Source organism: Carassius auratus, chromosome 29 (genome assembly GCF_003368295.1).
Source record: "Carassius auratus strain Wakin chromosome 29, ASM336829v1, whole genome shotgun sequence".
Classification (NCBI taxonomy): Eukaryota; Metazoa; Chordata; class Actinopteri; order Cypriniformes; family Cyprinidae; genus Carassius; species Carassius auratus.
Genome location: NC_039271.1, coordinates 92,319 through 112,489, shown reverse-complemented (window position 1 = coordinate 112,489; position 20,171 = coordinate 92,319). Strand labels below are relative to the sequence as shown.

Sequence of the window (20,171 nt, the reverse complement as noted above, 5' to 3'; positions counted from 1 at the left end):
CACAGACAAGTGCATTTGACTGTTGAGTCACGACTCGCACTGTTTTTCCAAGCAATTTTCGAAGCATCCTGCACCCTAAGCAATGAATTTTTTAAGACATTCAAATTAAGAAATAGTTTAACTTTTAAAACCACAGTTCAAGACTCCTGCGTTCTTTTCCACTCCATTGCACTCCATCTGCAGCAGCAGTTGTTCAGGCAACCCGCCCACTAAACAATTTTGGAAATATGTAGTTTTCTGATCCCTAACCTCTTGTGTTTAGCATATATTCACACTTAAACAACAAATGGTCCAACACAAAAAAATACATTTAATATCATGAAGCACACTTAACAATATACAACAGATACTGTCTGGTGAATGTGCTCTTCCATTAGTTAGACTGATAAGTTTAAGTAGATGGATACTCATTACACTGAGGTGTGTAAGCATGTTTATAAGGTTTGTCAGAAATAGCACCAACACTGTGGTGTTGCAAGATTAATGGTGGCATAATGGCATTAGACCCTACCCTATCCAAAGCTAGACCGACACGCACACTATAAAGAAATCAAGCAGAAAGACATGTGAATGAAGTGAATGGGAATGTGTGCTTTACATATAATACAATTAAATGTGTCTTCAATGAACCGCCCACTGCCCTGAAGCCAGTAAGATTAAAGGTCACTGCTAAATTAAGTTGGCAGGGTCTGATAAATCTACCAGCAGATTAATCTCTAAAAATATTCCTTTAAATGGCATTTGAGCATCATACACTGATTTAGCACTAGTGGTAATACTACAGTAAATAAATAAATAATAAATAAATAAATAAATTATTTAAAATAAGTACTGAAAACCAGGTATTTCGCAGGAAAATAAAAAAAAATAATTAAATTTAATAATAAAAATATATATATATATATATTTTTTTTTTTTTTTTTAAATAAATAAAAATTTTAATTAAAAAAGTAAATAAACAATGAAACAAAATAAAACAAAACATTTATATAAAATAGTAAAGAAATAAAAATTTAAATACATTAATATTTAAAAACAAAACAAATCATAACAAAACAGCAAAACAAAACAACACAAAATAAAACAAAACAATGCAAAAAAATAAATAAATAAAGATTAGTTAACTGTTCATCTGATTGAATTGGGAAAGAGAAAAATACTATGAGAAAAACTTTCAAACAATGTTCCACCTGAAGGTGAGGTTGGAGATTGCCACTGTAAGGGCTTCAACCCCAAAGCCAGAGGCTAATATCATTCAATTCAATCTTGCAATCTCATAAGGGCATGTTTAAAACACAACATATTCTAGGAGAGACGTTAAAAGGAATGAAAGAAGAAATGGGAATTGGAGAAAGCTAAATGGAAGACAACATTAAGGACAATATTGATTCTGTTTTTCCAAGCATGACATCATGGTCAATAAAGCCCCTACTCTCCCTTAATGGTGTTGGGAATGGGGAATGGGCGATGGGATGGAGCACTATGCCTCAGTTGCCGCAACAGCAATGCTGTAAAACAACACACCCTGCCCTTAAATTTACTTTTATAGCTGACAGAAAATAAACTTCCTGTCAATAGCAATTTCTGCTGGTCAGAGTGTTGGCCTTGTTGAGAATAACAGTATAAGAGGTAGCCGGGTTGACAAGGATGCAAGGCACATCCACCAAAAACTTTAGGTGAAGAAAAAAGAGTGAGTACTTAAAGAAGTTGCACTTTATAGGAGTAAAGTGTGTTGGTTCAACTAAAAGGTTTGGAAAATGATGACCTTACATGGTGCAGAGATATTAAATGCCAAATGCACATCTCGGTACAGCCACCTACTTGCAGACAGAGAACAGGACAAAAATGGAAAGACTAAGCCCTCACCGGTGGAAGCTAATAGATCATCACATATGAAGAAATTAACTGCACCCTGACTCCCACTCCTTCGCTTTCATGCATGATTAATTGCTTTCACAAAAAAAAGAGAAAGAAATAGGGGAAAAAAGTGAGAGTGATGTGCTCAGGAAAAGAGGAAAATGGATCGAGACAAAGCACAGACAGGTCTGTATCCCGGTTTGACCGTTGATGAGACAAAAACTCTAAATAAGGCACACAGTCGTGTACTCGGGCTTGTACTGTATTAAACAAGAGTTTGTAGCTCATAAACTTGCCAAGCTTTGGCAAAAGTTTCCATACAAAAAGACTTTGGGCCCTATTTTAATGATCTAAATGCAAAGTGTAAAACACACGGTGCAGGTGCACATAGGGCTTGTCCAAATCCAGTCTTGGTATTTTTACACATGGAAAAATGGTACGTGCGCCGGGACGCATTTCTGGAATGGGTTGTCCCTATTTCCTTAAAGGGTTAGTTCACCGAAAAATGAAAATTATGTCATTAATAACTCACCCTGTCGTTCCAAACCCGTAAGTAAGTTTTGAACACAGAGCCGAGCCAAAAAACAAACAAAAGATTGACTCGTTCTCGAGTCAAGAACCGGTTGCATTGGTTTTCGGATCACCAGTAGTTCTTCCAGACAGTTCGATTCAAGAAAACGGTTAAAGAAAACGGTTCACCAGTTCTTTTGCGCTCGACCTAATGACTTCATTTGCGATGATTGCCCTTGATTCAAGCCTTTGGTTTACCCGCGCTCATAACACTAGCACAGAATCAGTTCAGAGTCAATCGCCAAAAGAATCAGTTCGGTTCAGACGCTCTGTGTGTCGGTCTGCTACAAGCTGAATCACACATGCGCAGTATCATCAGCTCCTCGGTTCACGAATCGGACGCGTCTGACAGAAATGGTTCTTGAATGGTTCAGAAACACCCTTTTGTTACAAGACGAGTCGAGTCTTTCAAAGTACAGTCTAAACAGAAGAATACAAGGCTTTACTTGAATAAAAATATCATTTTTTTTCTTTTTCCTTTTTAATATTTAACATTATGATAGGTTTAAGCTAATATTTATGTACCATGATAATTTTTTTATGGGTCTTCATCTCTCCAAAGTTTTAAAATAATAATAAATGTATTTGTTATAATTTATAATTGTATTTTATTTTATTTTTCTTTCATTAAAGACCAAATCTACACTGACAAATTCAACAGATGTCTTCATGTCTGACACCAGGTTTAACAAAAGATCTAAAAGGCAGCCATTTTCAATACTCTACAGGAATTATGTCATGTAAACTTTCAAACCTTTCAAGATGACCCTTATTTAAATATTACATAATCAAAATGTGAACACCTAGACATTAAATGCATCAAATGAATTGAAAAAAGGGTCCATTTTCAAATAATTTTCCAAACAATCATCTTCAATTTTTCACTCCACGGGCTGAGATTTTTCTGACTACTTAAGCATTGCGTATAGGCTAAATCTCCAAACAGTGACGTGTGATTTCTAAAACTCCAATTCCAGACAGGTAGAGCTGATCTAAAGGCATAATGTATGTAAGAACAGTGTAAACGTGTGTATGGATAGTCACCATCGGTTGAGTTCCTCTCGTGACTTTGTCCTCTCTTCCTCCAGGCCTTTCTGCAGCTCTTCAGCGATCTTTCTTCTTATTTCAGACTCATCCGCTTAACAAAAGACAAAACACACACATTAGATGCTAGTTACCGGTTATACACCAGATGGTTATTCCAGGGTGTTTGATTTTGTTGTAGGATTTCATAGGAAGTCCTAGAAAGGCAATCTACCGTGGGTAACAAAGTTCAATGTTTTATTGTACACTTGAAGTTTCTTTGCACTTTATGCACTGACGATGACAATGTTCATCACTTTCTAACACACACTTCAACAATACACTTTTCACAACTTAATGTTGATATCAACACAGACACAGTCAAACGTGTCAGTGTGTGTGTTGATCTTCATGGCTAATTGTCTATGAAAGCAGAGCAGAGATAACTCCTAGCAAACTCCTCGAGCTATTGCATTACAGAAATCCAAGTGTTGCAGATAGAGATACAGGTTAATAATTTGTTCAAACAACCAACATAAATAAAACCAAAATAAACATAAATAAATAAAAGAGCAAAAGCGTGTTCAATTCAAATCTGGTCACAAATCCAAGTTGAGTCTTTCATGCAAACTCTCTAAAAGGAAATATGTTTTACTTAAATCAAAGATCATTTCATCTTTAACATCATGGATTTCTGAAATAAAGAATTTATTAATTATCCACTAACTTGGCAAGGGCCGGATCATTTAGTTAAAAAATAAAAATAAAAATAAAAAACACCTTATTATAATTAACTTTTGGCAAACTTCTTCCTGTAAACAGCACAATTCCGTTTCCCCACTTTAAATAAATAAGTATTGTAATTATTGTAATCATGATTTATTATGCAACATATTGAAAAAAAATATTTATTCTTGGAGATCAGTGTGATGTTCAAAAGCCTCTAACACAGAGTCAAAGCAAAACAAACAACAGGCACTGAACAAAATAAAACAACAGCAACAACAAAAAACAGCAAAACAAAACAGAAACTATATCAAAAAGACACTAAAAAACTAAACAAAAAATAAAACTACCCTAAACAAGTCCAAGTTGAATCTCAAGGTAAGTCCATTTAAATTCAATTCATGCCTCAAGACATTAGTTTAAATAAATTGTCATCTCAGGTACCCTACACTGGAGCAGGTATAGAGGTTTTAGCTGAAAACATTGTTAAGGATTCTTATATGTATTTATACTTAAAATATGAAAGGAAGTTGAAGTAGCTGCCAGTAGTTTAAAGTAATGTTTTATAAGCCAACAGAAGGAACAGTCAGTATGGGTACCATATGGTTTGATTGCATAACAATGTTCATTTCAGAAACAATTTGAGACTGTAAAAGCCGAGAGAGGGAACCTGTTGGGAGAGAAACACTTTAAGTTATCACTTACACCAACCTTCTTCAAGAATAATGAGAAATCCTCCTGTTGCCGTGACAATGGTGAAGGGGAAACCAAAATTAATTGCGGACACTGGCACGCCATTTATCAAACAGCAGGAGAGCGTAATAGATACAAGCACACAGGTGCTGTCTAAACCGCAAACCCAGCAGATACCATCAAATGAAAGATATGATGTGATAACGGACATCCTTTATGGGTACAGCTAAAACAGGGTGATATTATTTATATAAGTAACGGTTTTCCTTCCACAGCTGAACTATTGGCCCGCGCTCCTTCCACAACACAAAGGATCATCAAAGCATACACAAAAGCTTCATCTTTACTTGCAAACCAAGTCCTCCACACCGTTTAAAACACAGATGCAGAAAATGGCCAGGATGCTGGTGTAGACAGAGAATTTGTCAAAACCAAACAATTTGCATACTTGTTTGTGAATTTTTTTTAAATAAAAACATAAAAAAATGAAGACTTACTACAAGGACAAGTACTAGTAATTATGCAATTTAATAATGTATTTATTTATATATTTTATAGTGCAATGGACTGGGGACATAATTAACAATTAGTATATAATTATGTTGATAATAATAGTATTACTATTATTACATAATATATAAATATTTATTAATACAAATATATAATATAATCCTAAATGTTTACTTCTATATATGTGTGTGTACGCATGCGTTAATATACACACACACACATACACATATTATATATATATATATATATATAATATGTGTATGTATATAACAGAAAAAATATAGTCCTCACACACTTGTTCTTTTTTTTCTTTTCCAGTCTTTTTCAGACTTATCTTCACTGTCACTCATACATTCACACTCTAGGATCCCATAATTCATTAATATAAACTGGGCTTTAATATTTAAAAAGAACCAAGAAAGGATTTCTGTGGATTCATATCGTGTCTCTTCAGGGGGTTTTTGCAGGAGGTCACCGAGAACTCCTGAACATCATTACCTGTCTGGATATCCGTGTCAATCCTGAGTGAGGAGAGTAATGCTTAAAGATGACAAACTCATCATCTTTAGAGATTTCTCTCTCTTTTACTCCCTCCTTCATTCTCTGCAGATATCTTAAAAAGTAGCTTCTGGGCAGTCGGGAGAGAGATAACAGACAGAGACAAATTGCGTGTCTCATAAGACGTTTCATTAATCTCCAGACATGAGAAGAGGAGGAGGAGGCAGGGCTAATCGCAACTATTACCCATTCCTCACGATCCAACTTAAACAAGTCATCTTTTCACACACATAAAGAGACTCCTGGGAATATCAAACAAGGTGATCTTCCTTGTCCTCAGCCTGCACTTCCGTCAACATGGATCTCATGGAAGTTTTCAAGAAAGAACATGCAAATTGGGCTAAAAGATCATTTCATCACGGTGCATCACATGCAGAGAGAGCTTCCCTCTTTTTTTGCTCTGAACTTGGTGGCGATCTTCAAGGAGATACTTAATATGTAACGGCAAGAAAAGTGTGTTTATATATTGCTGAGACAAAGAAGGATTAATGTGCAGGTAATTAGAGTGGAATGGAAAACGGTGTGTGAATATTCATGGTACGCTGAGAACGTGTAGGTGGATCAACCCTGAACACTGCCTGCCTAATCACCAAGACTCTGCCTTGATATAGGGATGGACTCAATCATCCACAGCATCTCTTAATACCTTCACTCGTGGGTGCACATAATCAATGTCCTTCATTAGGGTCACAGCCTTTGACCTCAGAAGATGAGCTGAGCCTCTTAAGGCAAGAAGAGCTGTGGCAAGGAGACAAAATTTTAGGAGTAAGATCAGAAAATGTCACAGCATTAAGTTAAGTTGAGGCTTAACGCTTCCGTATGCTCGTTTTTAATAGCTACAAAGTTTAAGCAAGCTTTGAAAGAAAAGAAAGGCAGTCAAAGGACACAAAGGTAAATAAATTATTACAATTTTCATTTTTGGGGAAACTACTCTGGCCTACAAACTTTGGCCTATATTACTAACTATACTATTATTAATAGTATTACATTGAGCATAGAACAGAATATTCTTTACAGCAGTTTTTAAATAAATACCTTAATTCATTTTCTTATATATATTAATTAATTCATATTTACACTGCTAGTGATTACAAATAATGCAAAATAAATTATGAACGTTTGCTAAATTAAACATTTATAAACAAATATAAATTACACACACACACACACTTATATACACACTATATACACACACTCTCACACCCTCTTACACACTCTCTCTTATATATATATGCACACATAGTTAAAAAGTTTTAGCAAACAAGTTTTTCTAGATTTAAAGGGGGTGGGATGAGAACTAATGGGTTCACTGTTTCTTAAAATCACCACATGCATTTTGAGAGTATTTATGTAATAGAATGATGTATATTTAGATAAATCACAAAAGAGTTTCTGTCATCATTATGCCACGGAAGCATGAGTAAGCAAGAAAAAAACTGTACATGTGGGAGAGAGAAACCATGAGACAGATTGAGATGTAGGGAGTTATAGATAGATGGATAGATCCATGGTAGAGCTCATTAAGGAGATCTGGGTCTCATGAAGCCATGTGGTTGCGATGCAGGTGGGCGTCTCTTTTTCCCTCTCTGCCAGTTGATAGTGTCAGCTCCAGCCCACAGAATCTGCACATTTCTGCAGGTAACACCACTATTAAGGGCCGAGAGGGCACACACAGAAATGTTCACGAGTATTTGAGCTGACAGTTTTTCAGAGCCACTGTTTCTATACATATTAGATGTGCTTAATTATGTGGAGGTGGAAGTGAGAAAGCTCACAGCTCAGAAAAAGTCAAGACATGGAGAGAAACGCAAAGACCAGCTGCACTCGGAGTCCACGAGATTTGCAGTTTGACAAAAGGAAACATTCTGGGCTGACTTTTTAAAAGTAAAATGTGTTTAAATAACATTTTGCTGCACTAGCTCCCAAACAGGAAATGCTGCTATAATGACTGGCCCAAAATAAAAAATATAGAAGGCAGTTATTTCAGTATAATATTTATATAGTTTTGTAGCATTTCATATTTTTAATTAACTTTTATTTTTTTATATATTTTTATATAAATTAGTTTTTATTATTCAGCCTGAACTTTAATAATTTTGTTATATATTTTAGATTTCTATTCAGCTTTATTTCAGTTTTAATAATTTAAGTATTTTAACTTAAGTGTATTTTATTTCAGTTGTTTGTACATCATTTCTATCTTTTGTTTAACTTTATGCTTTTTATCTTTTTTATGTTTATTTATTTATTTATTTTTTATTTAACAGATTTTATATTTTATCTCAGCTTTATTTTAATTACTAAAAAAAATTTCATACCAAAAAACTCTATATATCCATTATGTCTTATGTCTTTGAGCACTACAAGGACAAGACCTGGGTTCCTAATTGATATTTCAGGTATAATCGTTCAAATTTCCGATTGAAAGATCTATGAACAAAGACTTAGTTTTAATGAGAAGCAAAGCGGTTGTAAATGTGATCGGCTCAACACACTTCCGGGAGGAGATGCTGTTCCAGGTACCTTGGAGGCTGAACTGGCTTAAGTGGAGCTCCTAATTACAGCATTGATTCATTAACTCTATTACAAGTTAGAATTAATCGTTTCATTAGCACTCAGGCACAAGCTATGAATCATAATATGGATGGATCCAGGCCCACTTACTAACATCAAGAAGACTGAACTTTAAGGATGAAAAATAAAATATTAGGCAATTTGTTAATGTATAAAAATCCATACAGCAGTAATTAAAATCAATCTCAACCAAAAGGCAATCAGCAGGTGTGCATTTCTGATTGATGTGCTTTGTTGTGTGTAAAAAAAAAAAAAATTCTAATCAAATATATATAGTCAATAGTTTCATTATACAGCACAAGTCAGTTCAGTTTTGATTCAGTTCAGTTACATAACTGTGTTAAATTCATCAGTTGTACATGCATAAGTATATCTGCATATGCATGCATGTGTGAGTGCTGTGACAAACTCCTGTGCACTCCACTGCACTCTGAACAAGCAAAAGACACACGAGAGTGGTGTTTTACATTTTTCACATCTGTGTGTAGTTCGGCATTTATGTGGATAATTCTTTTATGTTTGTGTGTATAGTTCCTACGCAAAAATCAAATAGTTCAAATAGTTTTGAATTAAGTGTTTGCATGTTGTCTGTGTGTTTTGCGGTTTCGTGTGTAGAGGTTTGAGAAATGGAGCCATTAGCATTTAAAAGAAAACAACTTAATTATATTATTTTGTATGTTTCCGTGCAACAGCAATTATTATTATAGTACTATGTTATAGGCTAGAACACTTTAGTCAGGGAAATTGCTGTTGCTCCTCTCCACCCACGTACTCTGATGTGTTTAAGAGAAGTTTGAATTCCATAGAATTACCCAGAATGACTTGATGTGTAATATTTCACATTCAGAGTGCTTACAAGATGCAATTCACCCGAGGAGTACCATTAACGCCTATGAATGACAGGCACTGAAGTGCACCGTGCAATACGTGTGAAATACCTTAAACTGCAATTCCTTCACATTTTCAAAAGCAGACCACAGGAAAGCATATGTGTGTGTCAGCATTACATTACAGAACAATCGACTCACCGGTAGGAGGTGGTGGTGGTGAAGAAGCCACAGGGTGTGGGATTGTTTCAGCAGCGGAAGTGACAGGAGCGACAAGTTCAGCTGGAGGGGAGGGGGTGGTTATTTCTACAGGTGGAGCAGAGATGGATTCAGAAACGGTTTTAGTGATAGGATGGGTAGAAATGGATTCTACCGAGGGAGGTTGAGGTGTGAAAAGCTCAAAAGCAAGAAGGGAGGCAACAGAATCAGCAAGGGGAGAAGTGATGGGTTTCGAAGAGGGAGGTGAGGCAATTATTTCCAAGGGTAGAGAGGCTGTTGTGAGCTCAGCTGCGGCAGCAGGTGGAGTAACGGACTCACCTGCAGGGGCTGATACAGCACCCACTGATTCAGCTGGTGCTGTGGCTACAGGAGGAGGCTCTGCTGGAGGTGGAGGAGGAGGTGCAGGAGTGGTCACTCGCTCTGGCAAGGAAGGAGGTGGAAGGGAAGTGACAGGTGGAGGAGATATTGGCACCAGTGCTGGCAGAGGATCAACCACGGGAGGAGAAGCAGGAGGGGTTGTGGTGGGGGGCCGTGGTGGGTCTGAGGGTTCCCTCATGCGGTTTATGACCTTCTCAGAGAGCTGAAGAACAAAAAGGGAGAAAACAAATGACAGTCTTGTGACTTTTTCTACTGTAGTTTAATAAAAAAATATATATATTAAAATGATGATCGATGTAAATTCTAAATGGACATTCTTCTTGACAAACACTTAAATAAAAGTATTTGGGTATTAGGAGCTTTGTGTATATAGGCCTCATACACAATCATATAAAAAACAAAAATAATAATAATAATAATAAGGCCAATTTACTTGTTGGATTTTCCAATCAGTGTGAAATATGTTATAAGTTGTTTATAATATAATAAAATAAAATAATATAATGTTATGTTTTTTTATAAATATCATTTAATACAATTTATTTTCATTAATAATTCAGCTGTAGCAATTGTGTATTTCTAGAACTTTAATATCTTAAACTAAATTTATTTCGCCACACAATTATTCTTTTTATAAACAATCGTCACTGTCACTTCTGCGTATATATATATATATATACACACACACATATATATAGGCAGGATTCGTTTTATGTTTTTTTATTATTATGCTCACCAAGGCTGCATAGATATATGCAACACTCAGTTTTAAACGTGTCCCTGGTTCATTAGTTTTGAACTCATTTATGTAACCCTGAAAATCACCTACAGTATACAAAACAAAGTCTAAAAACCAAGTGTGAATAAGTTGCATCTTTAAAAATAAGCACTCTCAAAACAAAAGTAAGTGAAGTACTAGTATTAACCAACATAAACAGCTGTGACAGTCATGGGGGCGTGAACACAGGGCTGTCATTGTGATGCTTGAACTGTGACAGGGGTCTCTGCTAATGTCATTCCGCTTAGTTAGGATTGTATTGCACCTTAGGTTTCCCAGGTCAGCTGAAGTAAGCGACCAGTAAGGAAACAGAATGTGGAGGAGAACAGACAGACATGTGTCACTCACCCTTATGCCCTTCACTATCGTTACGTTCTCATTCTCATCCGACTCAAAAGAAACGCGACGCGTGCTGTTGTTAGCCCCCATTCCTGGACAAACAAACCCGCTTGTGTTTAACCAGATACTTCGTGTAAATTTGATCAGTAATTATGAACACCAAGGAGTTGAGAGCTTTCTCAGCCAGGGCCGCACGCTGTCTTCCAGAAACTAGAGTTGTGACGTTCGCGAACGAACCGATTCTTTTGAACGGCTCATAAACATGAACGATGGGAGCCGAGTCGCGACTGGAGAGGAGCCGTTCTTTCTATCGTTCTTTTTTCCTATGCGTGTTTCACACAGATTCATACAAATGAGCTCCTCCAGGAGACAGAACAGAATAGGGGGAGGGGCGCACCCAGCGCAGGCCAACCCTTTATAGCGTGATGATAGTTATTAGTTGTGCATGCATTTACATTGCATTTTGTGTTCATTTAAAACTTATTTTAAAATCATTAAAAATGTTCTTTTGTGATACTGTACTTGTATAGAAATTTTTCACTAAAAGCTGTTTTCCACAGACATTCATTGCAGCCCACTTTGTTATTGTTCATTGACTTGAAGGGGCTGATGTCCTATTTGCAAAGTTTACAGTAGTAATAGTATGTAGTATGTAGACATTTCCATTTTATTTATTCTAATTTTATCTACTTTAAAAAAATAGTTTTCTATCAAAATGTTCTTGTGTGATAACAATGTTCTTGTGTGGAAGTGTTTGTAGTAAAAGCTGTTTTGCACAGAGATTCATTGCAGCCGGCTTTGTTTTTTATGTTTATTTGTGAGTAGGTATTGTATGAATAACATAAGTCAGCATAGTTTTACACACACACACACACACACACACACACACACACACACACACACACACACACACACACACACACACTTTGTACTAAAGGTAAATCAAAATAAAGATGTCACTGTCTAAGCAGAGGGATTTGTACAACCCTATGGAATATAGTCCACACATGAGAAATGAGGTAATAATCAATATTTCAGAATAATTCAAACTCAGATATTGGTGTGTGATATCTGCACTTTAATTATTTGACTACAAATCTCACCTCATAATACCTCCCAGTGATTATTTCCAGGATAAACTGAGATGCCCCCAAGCTGGCTTCTTAAAACTGACCAAATATTTAAAAAGAGCCAAAAGAGCCATTCTTTTGAACGGCTCTTTGAAAGGAACGGATCGCGAAGATCCGGATCCCCTCAAAGAGCCATAAATCCCATCACTACCAGAAACACACAACGCTTCCGCCTTTAGCCCCTCCCACTTGGCACAAGACGAAGAACGACTGTTCTCATTGGTTGAGCGCAAGTGCTTAGTGTCTATATTGGACAACATAAATAGATGGAAATTATATTACATTTCAAAGACTATTTATTTATTAGTTTATTTATTCATATTAAATGGACAATATACGAAATTAATATGTGTTGTATCAAATTTGCTGCTGTTTTCAATGACTTACAACAGGTCTGTGCTTATTTAGGATTTAATATTCTCCCATTTAATATTTTTGTAAGATTTCTCTCTCTCTCTCTCTCTCTCTCTCTCTCTCTCTCTATATATATATATATATACACACATATCTCTCTCTCTCTCTGTGTGTGTGTGTGTGCGTGTGTGGTGTGTTTGTATGCGTTTTTAACATTACATAGATAACATTACATAGATACGCATTTTGTATACATATTGTTTAAAATAAATAACTTGTACATTCATATACAGAAAAAAAACAATATACAAAAGCAATAAAAAACAATAAAAATGTTTAACAATTGTTTAATCTCTCTCTCTCTCTCTCTCTCTTTATATATATATATATATATATATATATATATATATATATATATATATATATATATATATATATATATATATATATATAGTTTTTTTTCAGCTTTGAGGTATGAAATCAATTTTTAAAATCGGGTTTTGTAACTATTCTTTTTGTCCCAAAAGTGCTCAACAGGCAACTGTAGAAAATATGTCCCTGTAGTTCTCATTTCAAATCGGAGCATACACATTTCGAGATATGGGTCTTGTGTCCTTTAGTGGGTGGTTGTCTTTGTCTACATGCCCTCAAGTGTCATCATGACAACCTTTCATCCTGCTCAGGTGATGAGAAATAACCTCAGTCCTGTGTCATCAGTAAAGCACTGCAGATTGCTCAGAAATGATGGGCCTCAGAGGAAGCTGATAAGAACTTCTGGATCTGACTATAGGCTCACAGGAGTTAAAAGAAAAATAACCTCAGTCTCTGGGATTGTTTCCTTTTTTGAAGGGGCACAAAATTGGCCTCTATGTTATCTCTGCTGTTCACGGACACATCCGTCAAAGAGGAGACTGCCAGATCGACCCTTTCCCACATGATCAATGCTCTTTCCTCTGTGGTTTGTTACAGCAGAGATCGTCAAGAGATAGAGGGGAGCAGGTCTAGAGCAATATAACCAACAAACAGAAAGCAATTAACAGTACACCTTTTGCTCTTTCTCTAATAGCTACTGTGATTTGTAAAACAAATCTTTCATATTCTTTTGAGTTGGATCTTTTGATTGAACCAGATCACAAAAACGATCTGAATGGAAATAGGAAAAAACAAAATCTTTAAAGTATGTAAAGGAATTTTAGAGATGACTGATATATATATTTTTATTTGATTTTATGTATTTTCTAAGGAGTCATGACTGCATAAACCTAAATGGACAAATGGGACTGTGTATTATTGAAACAGAAATAATAAACAGCAAAATAAAATGAAAACAGCTAAATGTTTAATATTTTATTACAACTAAGAAGACAACATGTAAAAAAGACAATTAAAAGAATATTCTAAGAGGATCACAGTAGATTAAATTAAAAGTATTTCACAGAACAATAGGTTAAAATTGAAATATAAACCAACATCTTTCTTGAAACTAAAATTATATACAGTATTTTATATAATTAAATATATTTTAAAAAATACATTCTGTAAATTTTATAAAATTTTGTGAGTAATATTAATAAAATATGTTTAAATACATATTTACAAATTACTTTAAACAAAACCACAGTCAATCCAAAACTCAAAATAAATGTGTAAGTATTAGTTCTTCAATTCGCCTAAAAAATTAGCACTTGGGTGAAAAACCAACCTTGCAAGTTTATCGTTTATTAGGTGGAAATTATAAGCGATCCTTATACTGTTATTGAAATGTGTGATGACATAAATATCACTGAATCTTTTTAACGGGTTCTTTGAAAATGACTGCCATCACTAACAGACCCTCACAGCATACTGTTTATAACATGCCCATATTTTCTTGTTGAGAGACTAATGTAGGCAATTTCAGCAAAAAGACTACATTTCCCTATGACATCTCTACAATCAGCTGATTTTGCTTATGACGGCTTCCTATTGGCTGAAGACCGTCACGAGGTGTTGGGTGTAGTAGCGGAAACATGGCAGCTGACACAGGCAGATACAGGAGCGCTGTCTCCAAAAGCAAAGACCCCTCCGGTTTACTTATATCTGTAATAAGGTGAGCATAATATTTGTATAATGTCTGTGCCGGTCAGCTTGACTTTGCCTGCTTTAATTCTTTACACTTGGATTTTCTACAGAAGAAGTTCAGAATGGATAACCGATTAGCATGTTTGCTAACGATACATCCTGCCATTCTTTTATCATTTATTACTCTTATGGATTGTATTACAAGTAAATCTTAAGAAACCTCCCTTTGCATCATCTTAAGTTTATAGTTTGCTGTGAGGTCTTCTGAATGACACAGAGTTTGTACTCATAACGTTACTTTAAAAACGTGTTTAAATGGACAGTGTTTATGTTTTGACAGCATTGTTGAGTTTCAAAGGCCAGGCAGAGGAAAAGGCTGTCATTAAGATAGGAAGTTGTGCAAATATAGAACGACATTAACAGGATATGACGGATCTGAAGAGAACTATTTAAGGACCCATGGTTTAAAACAGGGATAGGCAACTCCGTTCCTGGAGGGCCATTATCCTGCAGAGTTTAGCTTTAGCCCTCATAAAGTAATCTAGTAATCCCGAAAACACTGATTGCCTTGTTCAGGTGTGTTTAATTAGGGTTGGAGCTAAACTCTGCAGGACAGTGGCCCTCCAGGACCGGAGTTGCCTATCCCTGGTGTAAAACATCTCAAATGATGATAGATGGCAGCCAGAACCAAATAGCGTGTTCATATTAATACAGTACATATTCATTGACTTTTGGTAATGCCTGGTTGAGTTGTAAAGGAAGTTTTTGCCTACATATCACATGCACAGCGTCGAACCTTGACTTTATATAAATTAAACTTTTTTTTTTCTTGCACTGAGCACAGCTGAGCTGATAAGCTGTCAGAAATCCATCATTCTGCCTCACAACTCTTTTATCTCCTTTTTACCCTTCAGCCGTTTCCATTATGATGTCCTATGGGCAATCAAGTGAGGTCAAAAAAGAGCGAGTCTATGGGCCAAAGCTATATCTACATGATCTGTGCTTCACTGCAAGCTACTCAATTCTGGCTCTCAGTCATTCTTTCTATATCTTTCTGAGCTCCAGAGACTGGAAAGAATGTAATGAGTTCTTTTGGGAGATTGTGCTTCCTTCCTTTACTCTGATTTTAAAGCCACATCACTGTGGAAATGAGTCAGGACAGACTTTGAGAGCTGAGCTGTGATGTCTGGCAGTCTGCGGTCTGGGACATTGTTGGATTGGCACCGGCCCCAGCGGGTCTGCTCGAGTGGGTGGGCGTCTGATGATGGATTGTTGTGAAATTGTGTTGTGATGGACAAAAACCCAACTACATCTATCTGAAAGTTTGCAACATAGTGATGACAGGATGAGTTTAGATTGAGTGCAGCCTTGGCTCTGCAAGATTTAAGTGTAGCGCAGTCAATCACTGTTTTCCAGTGTCAGAAATAGCAAGAAAGCCAAAGCCAAGTTGCTAGAGGGATGTCATGGGCATTCAAACATGTTCCCTCTTCCAAAGGTAGTGTTTTTTATCATTGACTTGCATGATTATAGTAGGTATAACTATGTTTGCTTGGTTATAGAATTTTAAAGTATTGTTCATTAAAATGTAAAAATATAAAAATAAAACATTGTCCTTACTCATTTGGGGTAAACCAAAAAAGAAAAATCAAATGATTAAAAAAAAAAAAAAAAATTGTTAATTTAGTATAATTTTTTTACTGATTCATTGATTCATTCATACATTCATTATACATTAATTCCCAAAATTAATAGAGGATATATATATATATATATATATATATATATATATATATATATATATATATATTTATTATTATTATTATTATTATTTTTTTTTACTAAATAAATACATACATACTCTATTCATTAATTCACTGTTTTTTAGCCCAATGAAACAGGCAAAAGTGTAATAATATAAAATTATACAGAAGAATAAATTATTATAATAATAATTATTATTATTATTAGTAGTATGTTTTTCTTGGATGTAACAGTTTGGTACAGTTTGATGTAGCATATGTTTGTTACCTTTTTATCAGGACATTGTCCAGCAGTGAAGATGTGCAGGACCGAGAGACCGAGAAGGGCCGCCTGGAAGAGGCCTATGAGAAGTGTGATCATGATGTGGATGAGTTGATCGTTCAGCATTACACAGAGCTCACCACAGCCATCCGAACTTACCAGAGCATCACCGAGAGGATCACCAGCTCTCGCAACAAGATCAAACAGGTGTGCAACACATTCATCTGCACAAGTGTTAATATGGGCAGCTTTCTGATTTCTCTCTGTGGTAGGGTTATTATATTATATTATTCAGGTTTGCTGGGCTTCATAGTGAATATAAAAGTGTATTTAGATTGCACAAAAAAGAAAAATTGTTTAATAGTTCTAAAATATTTTCATCACAGCATTTAAAAAAATATGATTCACGGATTCACATATGAAAATATAAAAAAAGGTTTTAAGCGCACACAGTAAGAGACATGAGCAGACAATTAAATCTTTAATCTTAAAAAAAAAAAGAAAAAAAATCATAACATGCGTATTAGGTTCCCTTTTATACTAAAGCTATGTTTTCTTTGTAACATTCCATAATACATTACAATAAGAGCATTAAATAGCATCATATAACGTTTACTATTGTTAGTTTTGAAAACAGTTGTGCCGCTCAATATTTTTGTGGCTTCTGTGGTGCATTTTTTTTTACCTTAATGAAGAGTTTAAAATACAATTTAATTGAAATAGAAATCCTTGGTAACATTATAAATTATTTTACTGATGCTTTTTAATTAAATGTATCCTTGCTGAAAAAAAGTATTGATTCCTTTTACAAATATGCATCTGTTTCCTCTTCACTGACCCCCGGTTACATTATTAAAAACCCTGATTTAAGGCAGATGCACAATTACTTAGAAATGAATTTTAATAAAATACTCACGTAGCTGCCAATTGCATAGAAATACATCTTCATGCTCTCAGTCTGTTTGTTTATAGCTGATTGAAATAACTTCCTAATCACACAGGAATTCAATTTTTCTTTCCTGGTTAGCAGCTGGTGGAGATGAAATGCAACTACTTTGTAGCCCACATAGTTCTGTGATAACCTACCAATGCGTAAACACACACAAGCTGCATGCAGCCTGATATAATCCTGGCTGTAATACCCAGGGAGTGATTTATGACTGATAATTAGAGGAAAACAACATGCGGTAGCAGTTTGACGCAAAAAGGGAAAATAAAAACAAATCACCAGCTATTTTTATGGTGTTTTTGTGTGTAAGCATCGTTCTCAGCCACGCGGTCTGATGGGTCGTCCCTCAGGCATCTGTAATTATGGAGGTGTCAGGCTTCCCACACACACACACACACACACACACTCAAACTTGCCTCAGAAAAAAAAAAGAATAGGATTTCAGTCTTCATGCTGCTGAAGTATTTGATGAGAGGTGCCCGGGGACCCCGAATCACCATCTTTACTCATTATTATTTAAAGACACAGGTAACCGAGTTTGTTTATTGCACTCTTGAAAGATGTTTGAGTCAAGGAAAAAATGTTTCCCTGTGTGTGTCAGCTTGCGTGTGTGAGCATAAGTGAGAAAATGCAAGACATAAACCCAACGCAGCCAATGAAACACAACAGTGTTAATTAAATTTTGCAGTTTGTTTAGTTTATCCAGCTTCGGGATCTGTTCAGATTTGTGCGTGTTTAGTAAGCACTTTTTAGAAAATTTAAAGTTAACTAATTACTACCCACCCAACACACACACACACACACACACACACTCACTCACTCACTCAAAACGGTTGCAAAACAGTGTGAGACATCATAAAAGAATCATTAGGAATCACTAGTAATTGTCTTTGATGTCTGAAATAATATCCTTGTAAATTAGCCACTAAGATCAGGTTTTAATTTACCACAAAGTGTTTATCATCTTCTCCCCTGCTGCTCACACACTTGAAAGAACCGAGCAGAGCTGCGAAAGGAAAACTGTGAAGCCGATGCTTGTTTGATCAAGTGTGAACTTTCACCTTCTCCTGTGTATGGGCTGCTTAGGTCAAGGAAAACCTGTTGTCTTGTAAGATGCTCCTCCACTGTAAGCGAGATGAGCTGAGGAAGCTGTGGATCGAGGGAGTCGAGCACAAGCATGTCCTCAGCTTGCTGGACGAGATTGAGAACATCAAACAAGTCCCTCAGAAGCTGGAGGCATCCATGGCCAGCAAGCACTACCTGCACGCCACAGATATGCTGGTGAGTGTGCGTTTTCGTATGTGTTGATAGGGGACATTTTATTCATTCCATAGTTAGTACAATGAACTATGAAATACATACACAGGCAAAACTTTTAAAATACTATATGGCTTTTTATAACATATTTTTACAAATATATAGAAATATTTTTTTTTTTGCATTTAACATATTCTGTTCTTTTGAACTTCAAAAAATGTTATATTCATAGACTACTTTTCTTTTTTTTTTTTTATAAAGAACAACACATAAGCATCAATAAGGCACAATACCAATATCGAATTGCTACAGAATTAAGTAAAAAAAATCAAAATAACCAAGCATAATAAATGCCCACGTACCTATGAACAAATACATTTTTTTTTAAATCCATATTTCAAAATCAACTGTTTTTAACAAACATTTTAATTGTTTCTTGAGCAACAAATCAGCATATTCAAATTATTTTCTGCAGGATCATGTGACACTGAAGACTGGGGTAATGTGTAATGGCTGCTGAAAATTTCGCTTTGTCTGTAATAAACTAACTGGAATAAATCAAATTTCTAAATATAATAAAATAGAAAGTGCTTATTTTACATAATTTTTTTTTTAAAGAGTATTTCCAAAAATAATTGACTTATTCAGTTATGCTACTGGTGAGGTGGTTCTTTCCCACTGCATTAAATAAAACTCATGGGTCTGAAAACATCATCACAAATAAGAAAGTGCTTAACCTCCAATTGTTATTTTTTTTTTACTTAATTTTTTTATCTTTTTAATCATGTATTCGATCACATTATTTCTTTGGGTACACCCACATCTCCCACTCAACGGGAAATCAGCTGTGGTCAGAGATGACAAGCTTTCTTTCTCCTGCTCTCTCAGTTCTGTCAAGTAGTGTTTTGCTCCTTCTGAAAGCTTCTCCTTCTGTGTGTGTGTGTGTGACTGTGTTCAATCTGACGAAGAATATTGGGACTGGCAACAGAGATTATGCTGTACACGGCGTTTCAGTTTGCAACTCTCGTCTGAAAGCACTCTCCCTCACTTTTTTGTCTGTTACTTACACGCACATGTACACATTTGTAACTCTCGTACCTGTCAGTCTGGTTAACCTCCCCAGTGTGTGCTTTTTAGATGAGCTGTCAGTCAGTAACTCACATCTGTTGAATTGGAACTTTTCTCTCTTATTTGCTTAAGCCCTTTCCTTTCTTTTCCTTTTCTTTCCTTTCCTGCCCTGCGCGTTACCGTAACGTACCGTACCGAACTTTCCTTTCCTTTCCTGCCCTCCGCGTTACCATAACGTACCGTCCGACCTTTCCTTTCCTTTCCTGCCCTGCACGTCT

General features: G+C 35.6%; 2 protein-coding genes across 8 annotated transcripts in view; one reads left to right on the top strand and one right to left on the bottom strand.

Moving 5' to 3' along the window:
- LOC113047766 (MICOS complex subunit MIC19-like) overlaps positions 1 to 11,263 on the bottom strand; it is a 66,886-nt gene extending 55,623 nt beyond the window's left edge. For 4 of the 7 annotated variants that reach the window (XM_026209041.1, XM_026209044.1, XM_026209043.1 and 1 more), the window contains exons 1-4: positions 11,062 to 11,263; positions 9,876 to 10,137; positions 9,540 to 9,644; positions 3,472 to 3,565 (exon numbers count right to left, since the gene is read on the bottom strand). In XM_026209041.1, coding sequence (XP_026064826.1) covers positions 3,472 to 3,565; positions 9,540 to 9,644; positions 9,876 to 10,137; positions 11,062 to 11,142 — 542 coding nt within the window. In that variant the 5' untranslated portion in view covers positions 11,143 to 11,263. The remainder of the gene's footprint in view (positions 1 to 3,471; positions 3,566 to 9,539; positions 9,645 to 9,875; positions 10,138 to 11,061) is intronic. The other 3 variants (XM_026209045.1, XM_026209046.1, XM_026209047.1) reach the window with 1 other exon arrangement.
- A 3,269-nt stretch (positions 11,264 to 14,532) lies between these two features.
- LOC113047764 (exocyst complex component 4-like) overlaps positions 14,533 to 20,171 on the top strand; it is a 91,796-nt gene continuing 86,157 nt past the window's right edge. The window contains exons 1-3 of the mRNA XM_026209039.1: positions 14,533 to 14,625; positions 16,637 to 16,826; positions 18,655 to 18,849. Coding sequence (XP_026064824.1) covers positions 14,546 to 14,625; positions 16,637 to 16,826; positions 18,655 to 18,849 — 465 coding nt within the window. The 5' untranslated portion in view covers positions 14,533 to 14,545. The remainder of the gene's footprint in view (positions 14,626 to 16,636; positions 16,827 to 18,654; positions 18,850 to 20,171) is intronic.